The sequence below is a fragment of the Parasteatoda tepidariorum genome, chromosome 5, assembly GCF_982258835.1.
Source record: "Parasteatoda tepidariorum strain Cologne lab strain chromosome 5, Ptep-v5.0, whole genome shotgun sequence".
NCBI classification, from domain to species: domain Eukaryota; kingdom Metazoa; phylum Arthropoda; class Arachnida; order Araneae; family Theridiidae; genus Parasteatoda; species Parasteatoda tepidariorum.
This window is the reverse complement of record NC_141759.1, coordinates 59,270,514-59,288,013: the sequence shown is the minus strand read 5'-3', so window position 1 is coordinate 59,288,013 and position 17,500 is coordinate 59,270,514. Positions and strand designations below refer to the sequence as shown.

General features: G+C 28.8%; 2 protein-coding genes across 3 annotated transcripts in view; both read left to right on the top strand.

Annotated features, from left to right (window-relative positions):
- LOC107438217 (uncharacterized) overlaps positions 1–2,895 on the top strand; it is a 37,508-nt gene extending 34,613 nt beyond the window's left edge. Inside the window, exons 3-4 of the mRNA XM_087162793.1 lie at positions 29–267; positions 1,937–2,895. Of these exons, the coding sequence (XP_087018919.1) occupies positions 29–267; positions 1,937–2,860 (1,163 nt within the window). The 3' untranslated portion in view covers positions 2,861–2,895. The remainder of the gene's footprint in view (positions 1–28; positions 268–1,936) is intronic.
- A 3,612-nt stretch (positions 2,896–6,507) lies between these two features.
- MICAL-like (protein) overlaps positions 6,508–17,500 on the top strand; it is a 54,067-nt gene continuing 43,074 nt past the window's right edge. For both annotated transcript variants that reach the window (XM_087164016.1, XM_016050450.4), the window contains exon 1: positions 6,508–6,806. The gene's annotated coding sequence lies outside the window, so the exon portion shown is untranslated. The remainder of the gene's footprint in view (positions 6,807–17,500) is intronic.

The following is a 17,500-nucleotide window of genomic DNA, read 5'->3' as shown; positions in this document are numbered from 1 at the left end:
CCTGGTTTAAAAAGTTTATTTATTTCAGGACACTTTAAAAAAAGAGACACAACAGGATGGACAAGATGGACAGATTGGGACTGTCCGGTTACTTGTGGCGGAGGAACGGCAAGACGCATCAGGCAATGCATTGATCGTAAATCAGGTTGTGAAGGCCCAAGTTTAGAAACGCAACCTTGCGCCGAAACACCTTGCCCTGAAGGCACACCACCAGAACTTCTCAAAATGGCAAATAGACAAATTGAATTGGACTCTCGCAGTTACCAGGTAATACTGCATAAGCGATCCAGGGATATGCATCCCTAAGGGCCATTCTCACTGGATGCGAATTTTCGTACGCGAATGAGAACCTGATTGGCTAATTTTTCGCGAGTAAAAATATTCCACCAATCAGGCTGTCAAAAACAAGAAAAAGTTGTTGTAGTTATTGTTGTTAATTTACGTCGCACTAAAGCTTCACAATGGGCTATTGGCGACGGTCTGGGAAACATCCCGGAGGATGATCCGAAGACATGCCATCACAATTTTGATCTTCTGCAGAGGGGATGGCACCCCCGCTTCGGTAGCCCGACGACATGCGCGCGAAGTCGAGCACTTTGCGATAGCACAGTTTAACGAGGACCAATACCGCACAACCTCGGTCCCTACACAGACTGATCCAAGTGGTCACCCACCCGCACACTGACCACAGCCAGTGATGCTTGACTTCGGTGATCTGCTGGGAACCGTGTCTTAACGATCAGTTCACTGCGGGACCTGTCAAAAAAACAAGAAAAAGTTTTTAAGATATTCGACTCATTTCCTCAATCTCAGTAATTGAAAAATTTGACTAATGGACAAAATTTAAAGATTTCTAAAGCAATAGAATTGAAAAGCATTACAAAAGAGTTCTCTAAAAATTGTTTGCGAAACCTTAACAACTGAGTACAGAAGTGCTATTTCGCTCTAGAGGTTACTTCAAAAAATGTTAAATAGGTGTATAGAATTCAAATAATATTTTCAGCTGTAATTACATAATCCTACATAATATTAAAAATCTCATCCTATTTTCTTAGGAAGATTAATCGAATGTTGGTTGTAAAAACATAAACAAATTTGCCTATTTTTGGTATGTAATGTTACATGAAGAGTGGCGATGAAGTTGAAAATAGGTATCTGTAAATAATTTTCTTAATAATAATCTTTACGTAAATATAATTACTGTTAGCATACTAATATTAACTATATATAATCAAATTAGAATAAGCAATATGTACTAGCTAACAAGCACGAGATTAGTTCTCATTAGAGCACCTAAATGGTCATGCCTTTATTTACAGTGAATAAACGAAAAGGTAAAATTTGGTGATATTATTAAGATTCCAATAACTTGATAGATAGCGAAGTAAGGTTATTTTTCACTCAATAGCGGTAGACAGAGAAATTGGGCCAAATATGGCGGCTATGAGTCAGCTTCCCTTCATAAAAGATCTAACTCTCAGTGTAGTCAAAAGATTCAACTCCTTTGATTGAAAAATATTTGCATTAACAGGAAAAGGGGCATCGTTGGAGGGGGAGGAACGGTGGACATAAGCACCCACAAATAATTAGAAATTTGTGATAGTCTCCCTCAATATGACAGACAAATAAAGAAAATTTTCATGAACATTTTTCGAATAAAATTCATCAAATTCAAAATCAAGAAAGAAATAAAATAAAAAAATATTTAGCATAAGTAAGATTTTTTTTTCTTATATTAGGAATCTATTGTAACTGTATATTTAAATTTCGTTTCCCTCAAAAATTGGGCCCCTGTGGTGCCAATGGTTTATAGTATTGCATAATAATGTATATCAACTTCTGATAATTGCATTTTGTATTTCAAATAAATACAGACATGTTTTTACTGATTAATGCAGGCATTAATTGAAAATTTTGTTTTATTGATTTTTTTCAGGTGCAGAAAGGTGATAAGGTGACTTTGGATTGCCAAGGCTCTTTAAGAAGTCATATAAGTTCATATTACAGGAATGCAAAGTCACTCTGGCATCATAATAAAAATATCTATAAGCCCGACGAGAAACGAACCGGTATAATGCACGATACTAAGAATATGGTGATTGCGGAAGCATCACCCGAAGATAATGGTGTATGGTATTGTGAGGTCCAACTAAATCCGAACGCTCCTTTATTCACAGCTGTATACACACTAGCCGTTGAGAATGATGAAGCAGATGTGGAAGTGGCTGAGGGAGAATCCTTCACCCTGCCATGCAAAGCTGAAAGGCTGTCCAAATTCTTTAAAGCAAAAATGGCCATTCAGTGGTATCATAACACACAATTACGCAAACAATTTAGAGATGCAAATCCGGTGGATGTTTCTGAGTTGGTGATTGACGAAAGTTCTCCAGCAGATAATGGTGTATGGGTTTGCAAAGTAATTGAACAGGACATTGATTTACAGAGGGCTTCAAAAGAATGGACAACAAATGCGATCCTCGTTAGAGTTTTGGATAGCAAATCTGCTGGTGCAGCACAAAGCACCGAATATGAAAATACGTCCCAAACAGTGGTATTAGTCATCATTGTTTGCATAATCGTGTCACTTATACTTGTAGGGGGATTATATTATTTTTTTAGAATTCGAAAAAAATCTTCTAAGGATAAGTCACAAGACGCTGAGAGAGGTGGATCTGGCAAGAAATCTCGGAAGAAAAAGAGAAAAGATAAGGTCAAAGAAATGAGAGAAACAAGAACCAAACCAAAGAAAAAGAAGACTCTTAACCCTAAAAAGAAAGGTGGAAGTAATAAATCAGGAAGAAAAAGGAAAGAAAAATCTCATAGGCACAGAAAAAATATCGAATCTGATGAAGACTACTGAAAATAGATGAAAATAATAAATTCTTTTCTATTCTTTTAATTTTTTCTTTTTATGAGAATTTTTACATGCATCATTTTAAATTTTTGATTTTTGTGAAAAAAAAAAACTTTTTTCCCTCTTAATAGTAACCTTTTTATCTTTTCTTGATAAACTCAATTGATAGTCACTGAAAATGAAAATTTGAAATATTACTCACTTTCTTTATGAAATACATATAAAATATAATTGGCGATCGAAATGGGCTGCAGGTGGCGTAGAGCAGAACTCTTTTCCTATGGCAACACTTCACATGCTTTCCCCATTAGCGTGTGGAAAGTCATAGAGGAAGGAAGTACATTAGTTTCTCTCTTGATTTTCACATAGATTAAAATCTTTTAACTTGAAAAACTATATGGAACTGAAAACTACATTAAACATAGTTCTAAAGAAAAGTATCATAGAAATTTTAAAAAATATTATTATTAAATAAAAAGGAAAAATATTAAGAAAAGGGAAATTATCGTAGTACATTCCTATACAACTGAAAAGAGGAGGAGAGGGAAGGGAGAAGGGCTAAAGGCATGAAACCGGTCTCTCCCCAGATGGCGTATTCGAGTGTTGCGATCGCGAATAAAATACTTTATTTTAGTAATATGTTATCATAAGTATGTGATATGTTATCATATTCTAGTAATATGAGTCATAAAGTTAAAGTTAAGTCATAGAGTTAAAGTGATTTCTCCAATTAATTTAATTTTTATTTCAGAAAAGGAGAGGGGTTCGATAATCACCACCCTTTGCACATATTTTTCAAAATAAATGGGTAGATGGGTGCGTTAAGAACACACCCGACAAAACAAACTTCAGGGTGTTCAAATAATACTGATGCAACAAATTATTCTATTTTTTATTTCGATCGTATTCTGAAAATCTTGTTATTTGTAACAGTATCGGTGAAGCGAAAAAATAAAATAAGATAATATTCTTTCTTCCGATTTTTTTTTCTCTCGCAAGTACGAATGTTTGGAAACTGCATGCAATAAAACTGCTTGTGCATCTTTAGGTGAATCGAATGCTGTGAGTAACCTTCGAAACACTAATAAAAGCACCAGCAATCGGCTGTGTTTGCACCAGAAACTGGTGCAAACACATTCAATCTAGAGTTCTATTTAGAGTTGAATATCGATTTCATTTCTTTCTTTTAAGAAAATGCGGATGCAATTTTAGTGTTGAATTTTTAAGACTTCAATACTTTCTTTTCGAGTTATTCTTTAAAGTTGTGTCTTACTCCTCTTATTTCAGCTGTAACTCCATCCAAAAAGAAAAACTTTTTTCTTAAATGCCCAAATCTTTAATGCTTCAAGATACAGTTTAAAATATTTTACAAATTTGAACCAAAAAACCTAATTTTTAGGATGCAAATATTTTCTATGAGGGTCCTTCCTTAAAAAGGAATTCCACGCTTTGAATTCGAATTTATTCCTTTTTTATATATAAAAAAAGAGTTCTTTCATTAAAATAATATTAAACTTTTAATATTGAAAAGGATAACTTTTAATCGTGGATAATCAGACTCACATTGTGAAGACCAATATTCTTGAAACATAAATAATTTTTACATTTTAAATCTTTAAAATAGCGCAGCACAATTAGGCTCGACGTTTATCGTTTTCCAAAAAGAGCAGCTGAAAAGCAAGGATCTTTTTTTCTAAGTTTTTTAATACGTGTCGTAACTTTAAATGATGCAAAGAACACTTTAGAAATAAATTTAACAAATTCGTTTCGCAAAATCTATATATTTAGAACATATATATTTTCTATATACTTCAGCTCTCAATGTATTTATCTTTCGACGCATTTGGTCTGGTGATCTAGAAAAAGTATGAAATTTTTTTAAAAAGTGGTGTTCAAATTTAGAAATATAAGTGGGCATTTTTGGGAAATAATAAATAATCATAATTTAGTATGAAATCAGTTTTAAATGTATCAAGTGGTCAAAAAATTACTAAACGTCCCCCTTAATGTTAAGTATTATATACTAACTATACCCAGCAAATTTCGAACAGAAAAAGATTTTTTCTTGGGAAAAGAAGCTTTTTGAGGCAGAAGAGAAGTTTCCGATAAATATTTCAAGATACATATTAGCATATAATATTACGCTGAAATTGTAATTTGAAACCCTTTTCATAATGCTATAACTTTCAACAAAAAAAAAAAAAAAAAAAAAAAGACTTACAAATTACCTATATTTTACCACTCCATAAACTTTGCAAGTTTTGGATCGTATAATTTAAAAAAAAAATTGAAAGATTTTTAGACACATATGGGTGTTTATGGGACAAGAAATATCTCACTCATGTTTAAATATGAAACAAATTCCAAATTCATCATACGGCTCAAAATAAATTTGTAAAAAATTCACAAAATGCCCCCTTTCAGGGTAGCACCATATATACTTTGAGCTTTAAATGTTGTGAGCTATAAATAACGTTTTTCTTTGAAAAATTTATGTTAATAATGTTAGGCATGTTTAAGTATATTGGGAGAATATGGCGTCCATATTTTAATTTGAAACAAGTTTCAAATGTATGGCATGATGCAAACATTTATATAAAATTTATCAATTATTTACCACTTAGGTTGGCACAACATGTGTTCCATACTGAGCTAGTTTTGCACAAAAAAAATATTCTTTTCTTCGTATTAAATTCTATACAAATGCTTGAAGTTATACTTATTTTTGGAAAATATGACAAAGAATACTAATATTTTAAAATGACACCCGTTTCAAATGGTTCAAATACATCTCCCGAAGAAAAAATTTATAAAAATTTCCCCTTGGGTTAGCGATATGCGAATTTTTTATGTTTTGGTCTGTAAAAGATCAATTTTTAAAATTTCTTATCGGTATTTTTAATATTGTTATTTCTTGAAATTATGGATTTAAAAGAAAAAGTATTCAAGAATCGTTTTTTTTTCTTTCGAAAATGTTTTAATAGATTTTGTTTAAAACTTATGTTTGATTCTAAAAATTCTTTATTAGATTGAGTATTTATAGATCTTATAATTTCAAATTTCTCCCCTGACTGTAATTGCAATAAAAAGATCGTTTCCTTGTATTAAATTATTTCATCTTTAGGTACTTCATTTATTTTGAATTAACAGTAGAAATTTCGAGAAAATGTTTTCTCCTTCATTTCCAAAGAGATCTGAATTTCATGGGCAGAATTTCAAGTATCATACTAAAGAGTCAATCTCATTGCAAATGATTCGCGCAACTGCGATTTCAGCTGACGGAGAGTGAGAAACCTAATTGGTGAAAAAGATACTCTGACAAAACCCTACCCAATCAGAATACTTTTTTCTCGTAGGTGCGTGTATCACATGCAGAAAGAACGATCTCTCTTTTTTTTTCTATTCGATTTTTCTGGAGCATCTATTGACAAGTTGCGAAACGAGACAGAAATATGCTTTCTGGAAGAAAAGGGAGTGCTTCTGATTCCATTAAGCATTCTCAAATCCATTATTTATCATATAAATTAGTTTAGTTATTAATTTCAACGCATATTCGAATTTAGCAAACCAATTATTCTGAGTTTTATCGCCATCTAGTAGCTGAAACAAATATTACGCATCACAGTTACGCTAATGATTACATAACTATATGTAACTGTTCAAAGGGAGCCGAATATTTTCTTTTCAATCACACTGGTTGGTGTGTCAACAACGAAATATTTCGTCTGCAAATTTTTTAGAAATTTCAAAGCATTAAGTTCAATGAAAGTAATAAATAGAAGTAAAAGGAATCAGCATATTTTTTGTGAAAATATTTTCTTCCTTCAACTTATTGAGTTTATCCTTAATCGATCTTAGGAATTTCGAAATGATTAAATAATTATTTTTCTTAGTGATTTCATCTCATCAGTTTGGAATAAAAAATATGATCTCCTGAGTCTGATTCACTAAGGTTAGTTCTTATGAATTTGCTATTTATTTTAAAACCTAAATGTCGAGTTGTTTATTATTTTTTCTTATTTTTTAAATTATTCTGAAAAAGAAATGTTTTGTTTTCGCGTCCGCTTAAATTTTAGCTTCTCTGATCCTGTTTCGGACTGAATTTGAGAAATTTGTATATTCCTTGAAATAGTTTTATTACGTAAAATCAAATAAAACACTGTGTGAATTTTTTTAAAACTCTATTAAGATCCATATAAATTCCTCTGTGAAGTTTGTTTACTGTTTTTATTTTAGTCTGCGTTTTTAAATTCCTTACTAAAACCTTGTTATGCCTTAAAAATAGATTTTTAACTATTGTAATCGATATTTAATAAAAAAAAATATAATTATCATTAAAATAAATTTATTTTTAAATCTATTAAGTTGTATTCATGTTGAATTCTGAAATTAAAAAAAATTCTTATGTAATTTGTTCTATATTTCTTGTTCTATATCAAATTAAAAAAATTATATTAACAGGGTGCGTAGCGTTTTTAAAAAGTGCTTAAAGGTGCTTATTTTTGATTAACGTTTTTTAAAGCCCTTAAAGGTGCTTTTTTTATTTAGTGTTTGTAAAAAGTGCTTAATTTTTTATCTTTATAGAAGAGATTTTTTCTTTGCCCTATCAATTGTTGTTCTAAATTACAAAAAATTCATGATTTTTATAATTTTCTCTGCAATATTTATCAGAAACTAGTTATTTTATCATGATTATGAAAATGTTTTCGAATTTTATCGATTTTATGTTTATAAATTAAGAACTTTAAAAGGATAGAAAAAAATAATTTTTGTTACTGCACAGATCCTAGTTATGATTTTTTTATCTTCAGAAAGTGATCGAAAATATTTTTTGAGTGCTTAAAAAGTACTTAAAAGGTGCTTATTTTTTGATGAAAAATCTGGTTACGCACCCTGATTAAGAATGTGAAATATTGGGTGATGATCTTGAAATAAATAATGTGCATTTGACTCTTTATTTATTTATCTGTAATATAGGTTTTTATGTATATAATTATTTGTCAATTATATATTTTATTAAATCAGCAAAATTATATGCGCTATATATATTATGAAATACAGTAATCATTAAGTTTTTTTTATTTTTATTATTAATAGAGGTTTTGAGAAAGGTGAAACCCTATCATACCTGCTTTTTATTAATGCATTAGGAATAGTCATCAAACATGCGAATATATCAACTAATGGCATTTTATGCACCAAATCTATTCAAGTGTTGGCATTTGCTGACAATCTTGATATTATTTGCGGATCAAGATTATCTGTTATTGAAGCATTTAGTGCTCTTCAGGCTGAGGCTAAAAAAATTGGTCTTATCATCAGTATCAATGAAAATAAAACAACATTTATTGTCAAAACCAATACAGAACCTGGTTGTGCAACACCAGATGAATGATCACAAGGAACAACTGGTGAATGATCACAAGGAACAACTGACACATATGAATATATAACTAATGTTTTGACGAAAATATATAATAACAAATGAAAATATAACGAACTTTAGTACTGCTGATTTTTTAAACTGTCTTCAGGCTAGTTAGTTTTGTGGTTTTTTCACACTTTTTGTTTTAAGAATTGAGAAAGTTGTCTCGTTTCTGCACAATTTTTTTGTATACAGCACAGCATTTAAAGAAGCTTTTCTAGTAGATTTGATTTTTATAATGTCACTTTTTTCTGTATAAGCCAGATAACTGGTAACATAGAAAACTGATTTTCAACATTAATATTATATTTTAAGGATTCAGAACAATTTTTTTTTCAGTTTATCTTTTGCTTTTTTTAATACCTTTTTTATCAGCTTTTTTATTATGAGAGCAATTTTTAAAGAGAATTTCTAATGTCAGCACATTTTTATGGTGTTTTGATCACACAGTGTTTTTTAAAAAGTGTCTGATAGACTATTTCTTTTAACGATTTCTAGATACTTTTTTTCCGGAAAATATTATTTTTCAAATTAGGATTTTGATTTAAGAATGAAGAGAATTTCTATTTCTTTCTTCCTATTAATTTCAACTACATAACCTTAAATTTTTCTTATAGCTTTTAGTGAGTTTTTTTTACCTTAAATATTTTTAATGGATAACTATAGTTTTTTCCTTTTACTCCATACCAATAATCTATCTAAGTTTTGATTATTTTTCAGTCTAAAGGTCTAAACTTATATATAAATAATAATGTGTATTAATGTTTTTTAAGAGAAAAATGTTGCTATTTAGTCAGATTATTCTATGTTACATTCCTACATTGAATAAACATATCCAAAACAAGCTACTGATTTTTTAAAGAAAAGTATAATGAGAATTGCCCAGGGATGTGTCCAGACAGTTTGTAAAAGGTCATGTTTTTGTAAAATTGTGAATAAACTACTCGTAATTTGTGAATCTAAAATAAACGCTAAGTCACATTCTTTCATCCAGGCCTGCTTTTGAGAATTTGTGCAAATAGGGTCCTGTTATTGCAGAAAACTTTTTCAAGGAGTTTTTAAATTTTAAATAGATACAAGATTATGCTCAACACTGTAAAATTATAATTAAAAAAATTTAAATTTTCGAAAATAAACAGCAATAGCTGCTACTAAACAATGCAACATACAAATATAATGGTATTTAGCCTATACTGCTGAACACAGAATATTGATTTCAGACGTATAAAGGAAGAAGCATCAGTCGAAGACAAAACTTACTTCACATGTTAAGATTCTTCACTGACTTTTCTTCATTTTTGTTTTCTCCTTTTTATTTTGACATCAGGCATATTTTCTAGTAGCACTTATTTTTATTCTTTTGATTATGTGATAAAGCAAGATGTTTTACCATGAGTTTGATGCAGTACGTATATCTCAATAGTTTATCTTAGTATTAAGCTTTTTGAATACAATAATTCGCATATGCTGTATACAAATGATTATAGGATTTTTAAAATTATCTGTGTTTATTTGATAAATTCTGATTACTGTTGCAAATACTTACGTTGTTAGCATTATTCTCAGCTGGTTAAATTTTTACAAGTTTCTCTTTTTTTCAAAGGGGTATATAAATAATTTTTTTAAGTGATTTTAAATTTTAAAATAATTTTTATATAAATACTTTTTTTTAAATGCACCTTACAATTTTTATTTTCTAATAATTTCCAGTATAAATTAATGAAAAAATCTTTTCTAAAAGATTTTGATAAACAGCTTAAAAGCTGTTAATAAAAAAAGAAAATTTTTTTTGAAGAAAAAAAATGTATGCAGTGAGATTGTTTCTTAGCATGCCTTTAATTATTATTTATGAGCTACTAATTTTTCTCTTATTTAGATAATGAGTGAAAATTACTTTTTGAAATATACACATAAAATGACGGCTACTTAATTATTGAGGATTAATTTCATTTATTACATGATATTATTCATTTTGATACATTTTTACGATGTTAAGTGAGCTTTTAAAACTCAAAGTGCCCTATTCTGTGAGGAAGCACTCTGGCCATTTTTATTCCTAGGCAAAACTCTGTATAAAGATTTTTTTTTTGAAAGTGATTTTTTTTTCTCACCAGTGGTTGGAAGAGATGGTATCAGTGGCACACATGCTCCTACAATTTAAATTGATGCTAAAAAAATCTTGTTAATTCTATTTATGTCATGTATATTGTGGAAAACTAGAATATTCCCCTTGAATTTCCTTCTAAAAAACCATTATTTTAGGGTCCACTTACAACTTTTGTGCATTCTTCTAGGAATTTCTTATATTCCTAGAAGAACATCTGCAATTTTCTGCATGATTTCAAAAAGTGTGTCAGAATATATTAAAAATAATATTTAGATAAATGTACAATTCTTAATTTCGGAATTCCTTTTTTTTTAATAATTTTTTTTATTATATTTTACTTTATTTGAAAATATGTTTTAAACTGGTAAAAAATCTTTTAAAATATTAATGTTCTTTAGGAAAATGAATTAACAATTTTATTATATTTGTGGCTAGTGTTGATTTTCCATTTTAATCTTTCGTAATATTTCAATATCCAATATTATTCCCTCCCAATATCAATATCCCCTTTTCATGTTATTTCTTTCTATTTTCGTTCTAACTGTGCAATTAGTAAAATGATTTTTTTTTTAATTGTTTATATCATTCAGTTAGAGTTTGAACTTTTTAAATGAAGATTTTGTCCGAAGAAATAATGAAACAGGAATGTATGGAAATTATTATACTATTTCAAATTAGACTATAAATGAAATTAGAGACTAAAAGTTAGTAAGAGTGGTGGGAAACTGCTAAACTATTATTTTTCTATTAGCTCTATTTAAAATTATTTGCTCATAATAAACATATTTGAACTGTACCCATTTAGTTTTATGTTCATTTGAATTCAAGTTCTTTTATAGCTTATTAAGTACATAGTTAGTATGTTTCAATATTAAAGAAAAATTTGTTCTACCCACGGAAACTTACAGTATTTTTTTTTTCAATTATTTCTGATCTAAATTAATTTATTTTTCTTTGGATATCTAATTGAATAATAATCTACCTGTCTTTAAAATTTTAGAATGTTAAGCTTGAACGAAAATAACATTGACTTTAGGCAGGGGTCTGTTTAGAAGAAATTTGGGTCCGTTAACGGACCCTTCACAAAATATCTTTTCATAAAAACGGACCCTTCACAAAATATTTTAACTTAAAAACATGAACTTCACAAAATGATTTTTCTTTTAATCGGACCCTTCACAAATTTGTTTATCTTCATTATTATTTTGTTAATCGAATAAACCCTTTCCAGGGCAGAAAACAAGAAAGATGGATGTAAACGAATTAAGTTTTGTCTTCGGCAGACGATTCTTCCATTATTCGTCCGAAATTAATATTCTGCGTTCAGCAGTATAGGCTAAATACCAAATATTTGTATGTTGCATCTCTAATTTAGAAGGAGCAATTGTTGTTTATTTTTAAAATTTAATTTCTTTAATTACAATTTTGCAGTGTTGAGCATAATCTTGTATGTCTATACAATTTAAAAACTCCTTGAAAATTTTTTTTTTTTTTGCTATAACGGACCCTATTTGCACAAATTTATAAAAGCGGACCCTGGTTGAAAGAATGTGAGTAATTTTTTCACAATTTCACGAAAAACGGACCTTTCACAAAATGTCTGGACAGACCCCTGCTTTAGGTATTGTTATATAATTTTATCAGATAATTTGGATGGTAAATATTAAAAATATATGTAAAAAAAACTGTTTTAAATAATAAAGAAATCCGATTTAAATCCGATTCTTTTTTTTAATATTTTTAAAAAAAAATAATTTTGGCTAACCCTTGTTTATATAAAATCATTTGCCATTATCATAAATAAAAATCGTCATTGAGGTGTTCAAATAAGTTAAGTCAAGTTAAGAAAAAAATTAAAAATCATTATTTTTTTTTACTTATTAATAATAAATTTTAATATAGTAAAATTACGTTTTCAGAAAAGTATTGTGCGTTTATTTTGATCTTTGTTATATATTTTGTATGGGAATGTATATTTTGTTCTTGAAAAGTATTTTTAATTTGGAAATATTTACTTCTAATGTAAATAGTGACTGTTAGGAGACTTAAAAATTGATACATGGAGTTTTTTTGCAAAGTAAATTAAAAACGAGTTAGTCTTCAATGAGTCAAGATCAGTTATCCAATCTAACGAATGCATCAGAAAACACGATTTAGCTAATTTTGGTGAAATGAAAACGTTAACACGTTTGCTGCAAATAATAACAATGAAAACCTATAATATTAATTTTTTGTAATACCTTTTTACCGTTCTTTATATGATAATGACCTTCACATATTTAAATATCCAAAAAATCATACATTATACGTCTAAATTATTGCATTTACTATGTCTTTTAATGTTTAAATATGTTGATAATCTTTATACACCAAGAAATGATAAGTAAGTTATAATCAATTAATATAAAAAATTAGAGTTATTATTATCATGCTCTCCTGTTACCCCCTCTCCTTTGTTTTCTCTAGGAAAGGTTGTATAATCGTTCGTAAGTAGTCTTATGTAAAGAAATTTTGTTTTGTTATATTAAAGCGGCGAACGTTTTAAGTACAATCCACGTGAAGTGCAATAAAATGATAGTGATAAAAAACAATAGTCATTATTTTAATTTTTTGGGGGCTTTTCTTCTGTGATAGATAATCATTATCCCGTTTATTATTTATTTTATTCTGTAATGATCTGATGGTTTAGATATCGTCTAACAATTGTTTTAAAGTACAATTGATTACAGTTGTGGTTGTCAAATGTGATTAGCTTTCGTCTTAAAAAGCCAAAAAACATTTTTCTTAAATAATTAGTTTATAAATATTGAGAGTTCAAACTTATGGGACGTTTAGTGCCTTAAAATTAAATATTTAAAAAGCTTTTTTAGAGACTGTTAGTATAATTCTTTCTCGTTTACATCGCTTACTTAACTTAGATTTATTATTTTTATATTTTATTGTAACCGTAATATATTTTTGTTTTGCGTACCTGGCAACTTCGATGTATAATTAGGTTGCTTGTGTTTTATATGGCTTCGTACCTGTCTTGGTGTTAAGTTATAAATATATAGTGAAAGAATTGAAATCTTTGTGAAAGAGTATAGAATGTGACCTTTAAGAGGATAGATACTTGACGGGCTTGGCTTACTCGAAAAAGAAGGGAAAGAACAATTGTTAATGTAAACAAATACCGCGTTTCCACAATCTATCAGAATCAAGATACCCACTCTACGTCACTTGCAGGTTACGTAGTATTTTATCCAAAAGGTCATGAAAATCATTTAAATTTACTTTATGAAAAAATTTTAAGCATGAAGTTATTATTTTCAATTGATTTTTATGTCTAAGCTTAGAAAGCACGCCAATGAATATAGTTATACTTGTAGCTGGCGAAATAAAAAAAAAAAAAAAAAAAAAACAGCTTGGCTCTCTTGTACGCGTTACTATGAGTGTTGTAAACCTTCCATGCAATATCTCATTCTTTTTCTTGCCTTAATCAAAATTCTGTCTTTTTAATCATTAAAGGTATAATTTTTTTTTTTATAAATTTGAAAAAAACCGAAAATTTCATTTCAATTTGTTTCAAATTTCTACTGGTTTTAAGAAGTTTGTTACTGTTTATATTCAGTGTACTATCAATTTTTCGGTAAAAGTGTTCGATTCTAATTAAGTGCGTTAAACATTAATTATTTTACATATGAAGGGATAAAAAATGTTATTTGGTACAGACACTAGAAAATGACGTAAGGAATAAGTGGGTTTCAGGCGGTTGGGTTTCGAAACCTAAACGAGAGAAACCTAAAATATTTGCTCTCAAAATATCGTTTTGAGTATCCCAAATCGAGCGCAACATGAAATTTCTGCAACTCCGAGTTTTATGCGTTGCGGTGTTTGTTGTTATTAAGTTCCTTTGTTGACAGTGACCAGGGGTCTGTCCAGACATTTTGCGAAAGGTCCGGTTTTTGTGAAATTGTGAAAAAATTACTCACATTCTTTCAACCAGGATCCTGCTTTTAGGAATTTGTGCAAATAGGGTCCGTTATTGCATTAAAACTTTTTCAATGAGTTTTTAAATTGTAAAGACATACAAGATTATGCTCAACATTGTAAAATTAGAATTAAAGAAATTAAATTTTAAAAAATCAACAGCAATTGCAGCTACTAAATTAGCGATGCAACATATAAATATTTGGTATTTTAAGCCTATACTGCTGAACGCAGAATATTCATTTCGGACGATTAAAGGAAGAAGCGTCTGCGGAAGGCAAAATTTAGTTCGTTTACATCTGTCTTTCTTCCTCCTCCCCCTTCCTGGAAAGGGTTTATTTGATTAACGAAACAATAATGAAGATAAACAAATTTGTGAAGAGTCCGATTAAAAGTTAAATATTTTGTGAAGGGTCTGTTTTTAAGTTAAAATATTTTGTGAAGGGTCCGTTTTTATTAAAAGATATTTTGTGAAGGGTCCGTTAACGGACCCAAATTTCTTATAAACACACCCCTGGTGACGCACTAACGCTCCCAAAACTGGGAGGAATGCTTTAAGAAATGTACAAGTTAAAATGGCAAGAGGTCTCATCACAAACGGAAACTATTATTATTATTTTTTATATTTTATGAATATAATTTGTAGCCAGAAACAAGACTATTACTGTTAGTCTGCCGGTTTATCAAAATGCATTCAAAGTTTGAAAATTCAAAATTTGAAATCAAAGATTTTAGAAGCATCTTATTGTGTGGCAGACCGGAATGAAAGAAAATTATAAGCAATAATAATAATGAAAACAAATAAATAAAATAAATGCATCTGCTATCTTTTCGAAAATGCATTAGTCAGGGGAATTTTAAAATAGTTAAAATTCAATTGGATTCTCCTCAACTGATTTAGAATACACATCCACGAAGGAATAACAGATTTTTTTTTTTTAATCTACTGTTTAGTTACCCATTATTTCTTATTATTTTCGATTAGTAGCAGAGATGCCAACTGCTCCGGACGCGCCATAATAATTTAAAAAACGGTAAATAACTACATACCAAAATTTGCAAATATTTGACTAATTTGGTTTACTTTTTAAACGGTGTCGCATGACTTTAATGTAAAAAATAAATAAATAAATAAATAAAAAATGGCGAATTATTTAAGCTTTTAATTATTTAGAAATAGGGTGGATAAAAACCTAATAAATTTAATTTATTCAACCAAGATTCACACATTAATAAACTACCCGTCGAAAATATTTATTTGCTGTCCGGAGCAAGTTGGCATCTCTGTAATAGGCTTCCTGTTAAATGAAAAACTTAGTGTTTAACCTCCCCCCCCCCCCCGACTCATAATCAGATCAGTTCTGCAAACCAACAGTAACTGATCAGTTTTGGACTGCTGATCTTGTGTTGTGATACTGCAGAGACTTAATAGTTATGTTATAAGTTTGGCTACTATCTTTATTATTTAAAAATTCTTAAAAAATGCTAAAATTGAGCCTCTAAATACCGTCGAAAATTACCTTAAAAAAAAAAAAAAAAAAAAAAAAAAAAAAAAAAAAAAAAAAAAAACGTGTTTTATATTAGCTTTTTTTGCGAAAATAAATATTACCGTAGTAAATCATAACTTGTATTTATAAATTTAGTAAAAAATGAGATAATTAAAATAAATATGGCATTTATCAGTAAAATAAAATGTAAATAAATACTTGATAAAGATAAAATGATTATTTAATAATTTTAGTTGCTATCTTCACAATTGCACAATTCACAATTACTTCACAATAGCATTGTAATATCACATAATATCACACTCGTAATATGAAGTGTTTTTTTAGATATAAAATTGAATCAAACATTTTCAGCAAGAAGAACCGTAAAAATTGTGTTCATGGCGCAAAGTAAAAAAACAAACCACCCTGAATAACTTTTGATCAAATGATCGGATTTTCATGTTCTAGGACTCATTCTTAAAGGTTCGAGGGGGTGCCTCAAATATGCAAATTAATTAGTGCAGACGATATTTTAAGTTAGGAAATCAGACACAAAAATGTACTTTCTCTGAATAAACATACCTTGTTTTCAACAAATTCTGGTTTCTGACCCCCAAAATAGCCACTTTAGTCCTAGGGGCAGCTGTAATCTGTGAACTATGGCCCCTTTAACTTGGTCAGGAGAGCGATCCAAAGTTTGGATCTCTTAATTATATTTGTGTATTTCGTCGTATCGTGAGAACTTTTTAAGAGAATTAAAAAAACTTAGCACATACTTATCATTTTTTAGTACTAGTATATATTTATTAATTTTCATCATTTTATTTAATAATAATCGAATTTTTTTATTATTTTATAGTATATAATTTTAACATCAATTAAAAATATGTAATTTTGCATGGCAAAATAATCACTTTGAGAAAAATTGGTTGAATAGAATTGAATTAGAATTATAGAATACCTGAGAAATAGAATTTTTTTAAAATTCGTTTGTCTCAAATTTTGTATTTTGCCAAAAAAAATTAAACGATTGAAAATTATGTAAAATATTCAAATTTTTTTTCACTTTTATTAAATAAAATAATAAAAAATAAATATTTACTGAAATTTCTTTTTTGTATGGATTTATCTTTGGAGAAACAAATTTTTTAATTTTGGGTGAAATTGTTTCAATACGTTTAAAAAGTTCTCGGAATATCGCGAAATATGCAAAAAGTAAAATTTACATTTAGGGGTCCAAATTTTGGATCGAATGAATTTCATAACTTAAACGCAATGAACTTATTTTACTTAGAAACAAAATAGCGGAATTCTATTTGAAATTAAGCATTCAAAATTAAAAAATACTTCCCTTAGAAACGATAATAATTTTTTAATTATCAACACAAATGATGTTATTTCAAGTAATTCGGATCATTCTTTATTGTTGTTCTCCGTATTATATAGATACAGAAATATATACTAATCTATAAAGAAGAATATTCTATAACTATTACAGTTCTGCACGTTTTGAGCAATGTGGAATTAAATAACTTCCCTTTAATTTATAATGAATTGAAGACAAAACAAATGTATTTTACCTTAATACGCACATCTTTAACAGTATGTGATCACGAAATCGGAAGTTATCTGTTGCAAGTTTGTTGATAATGGAA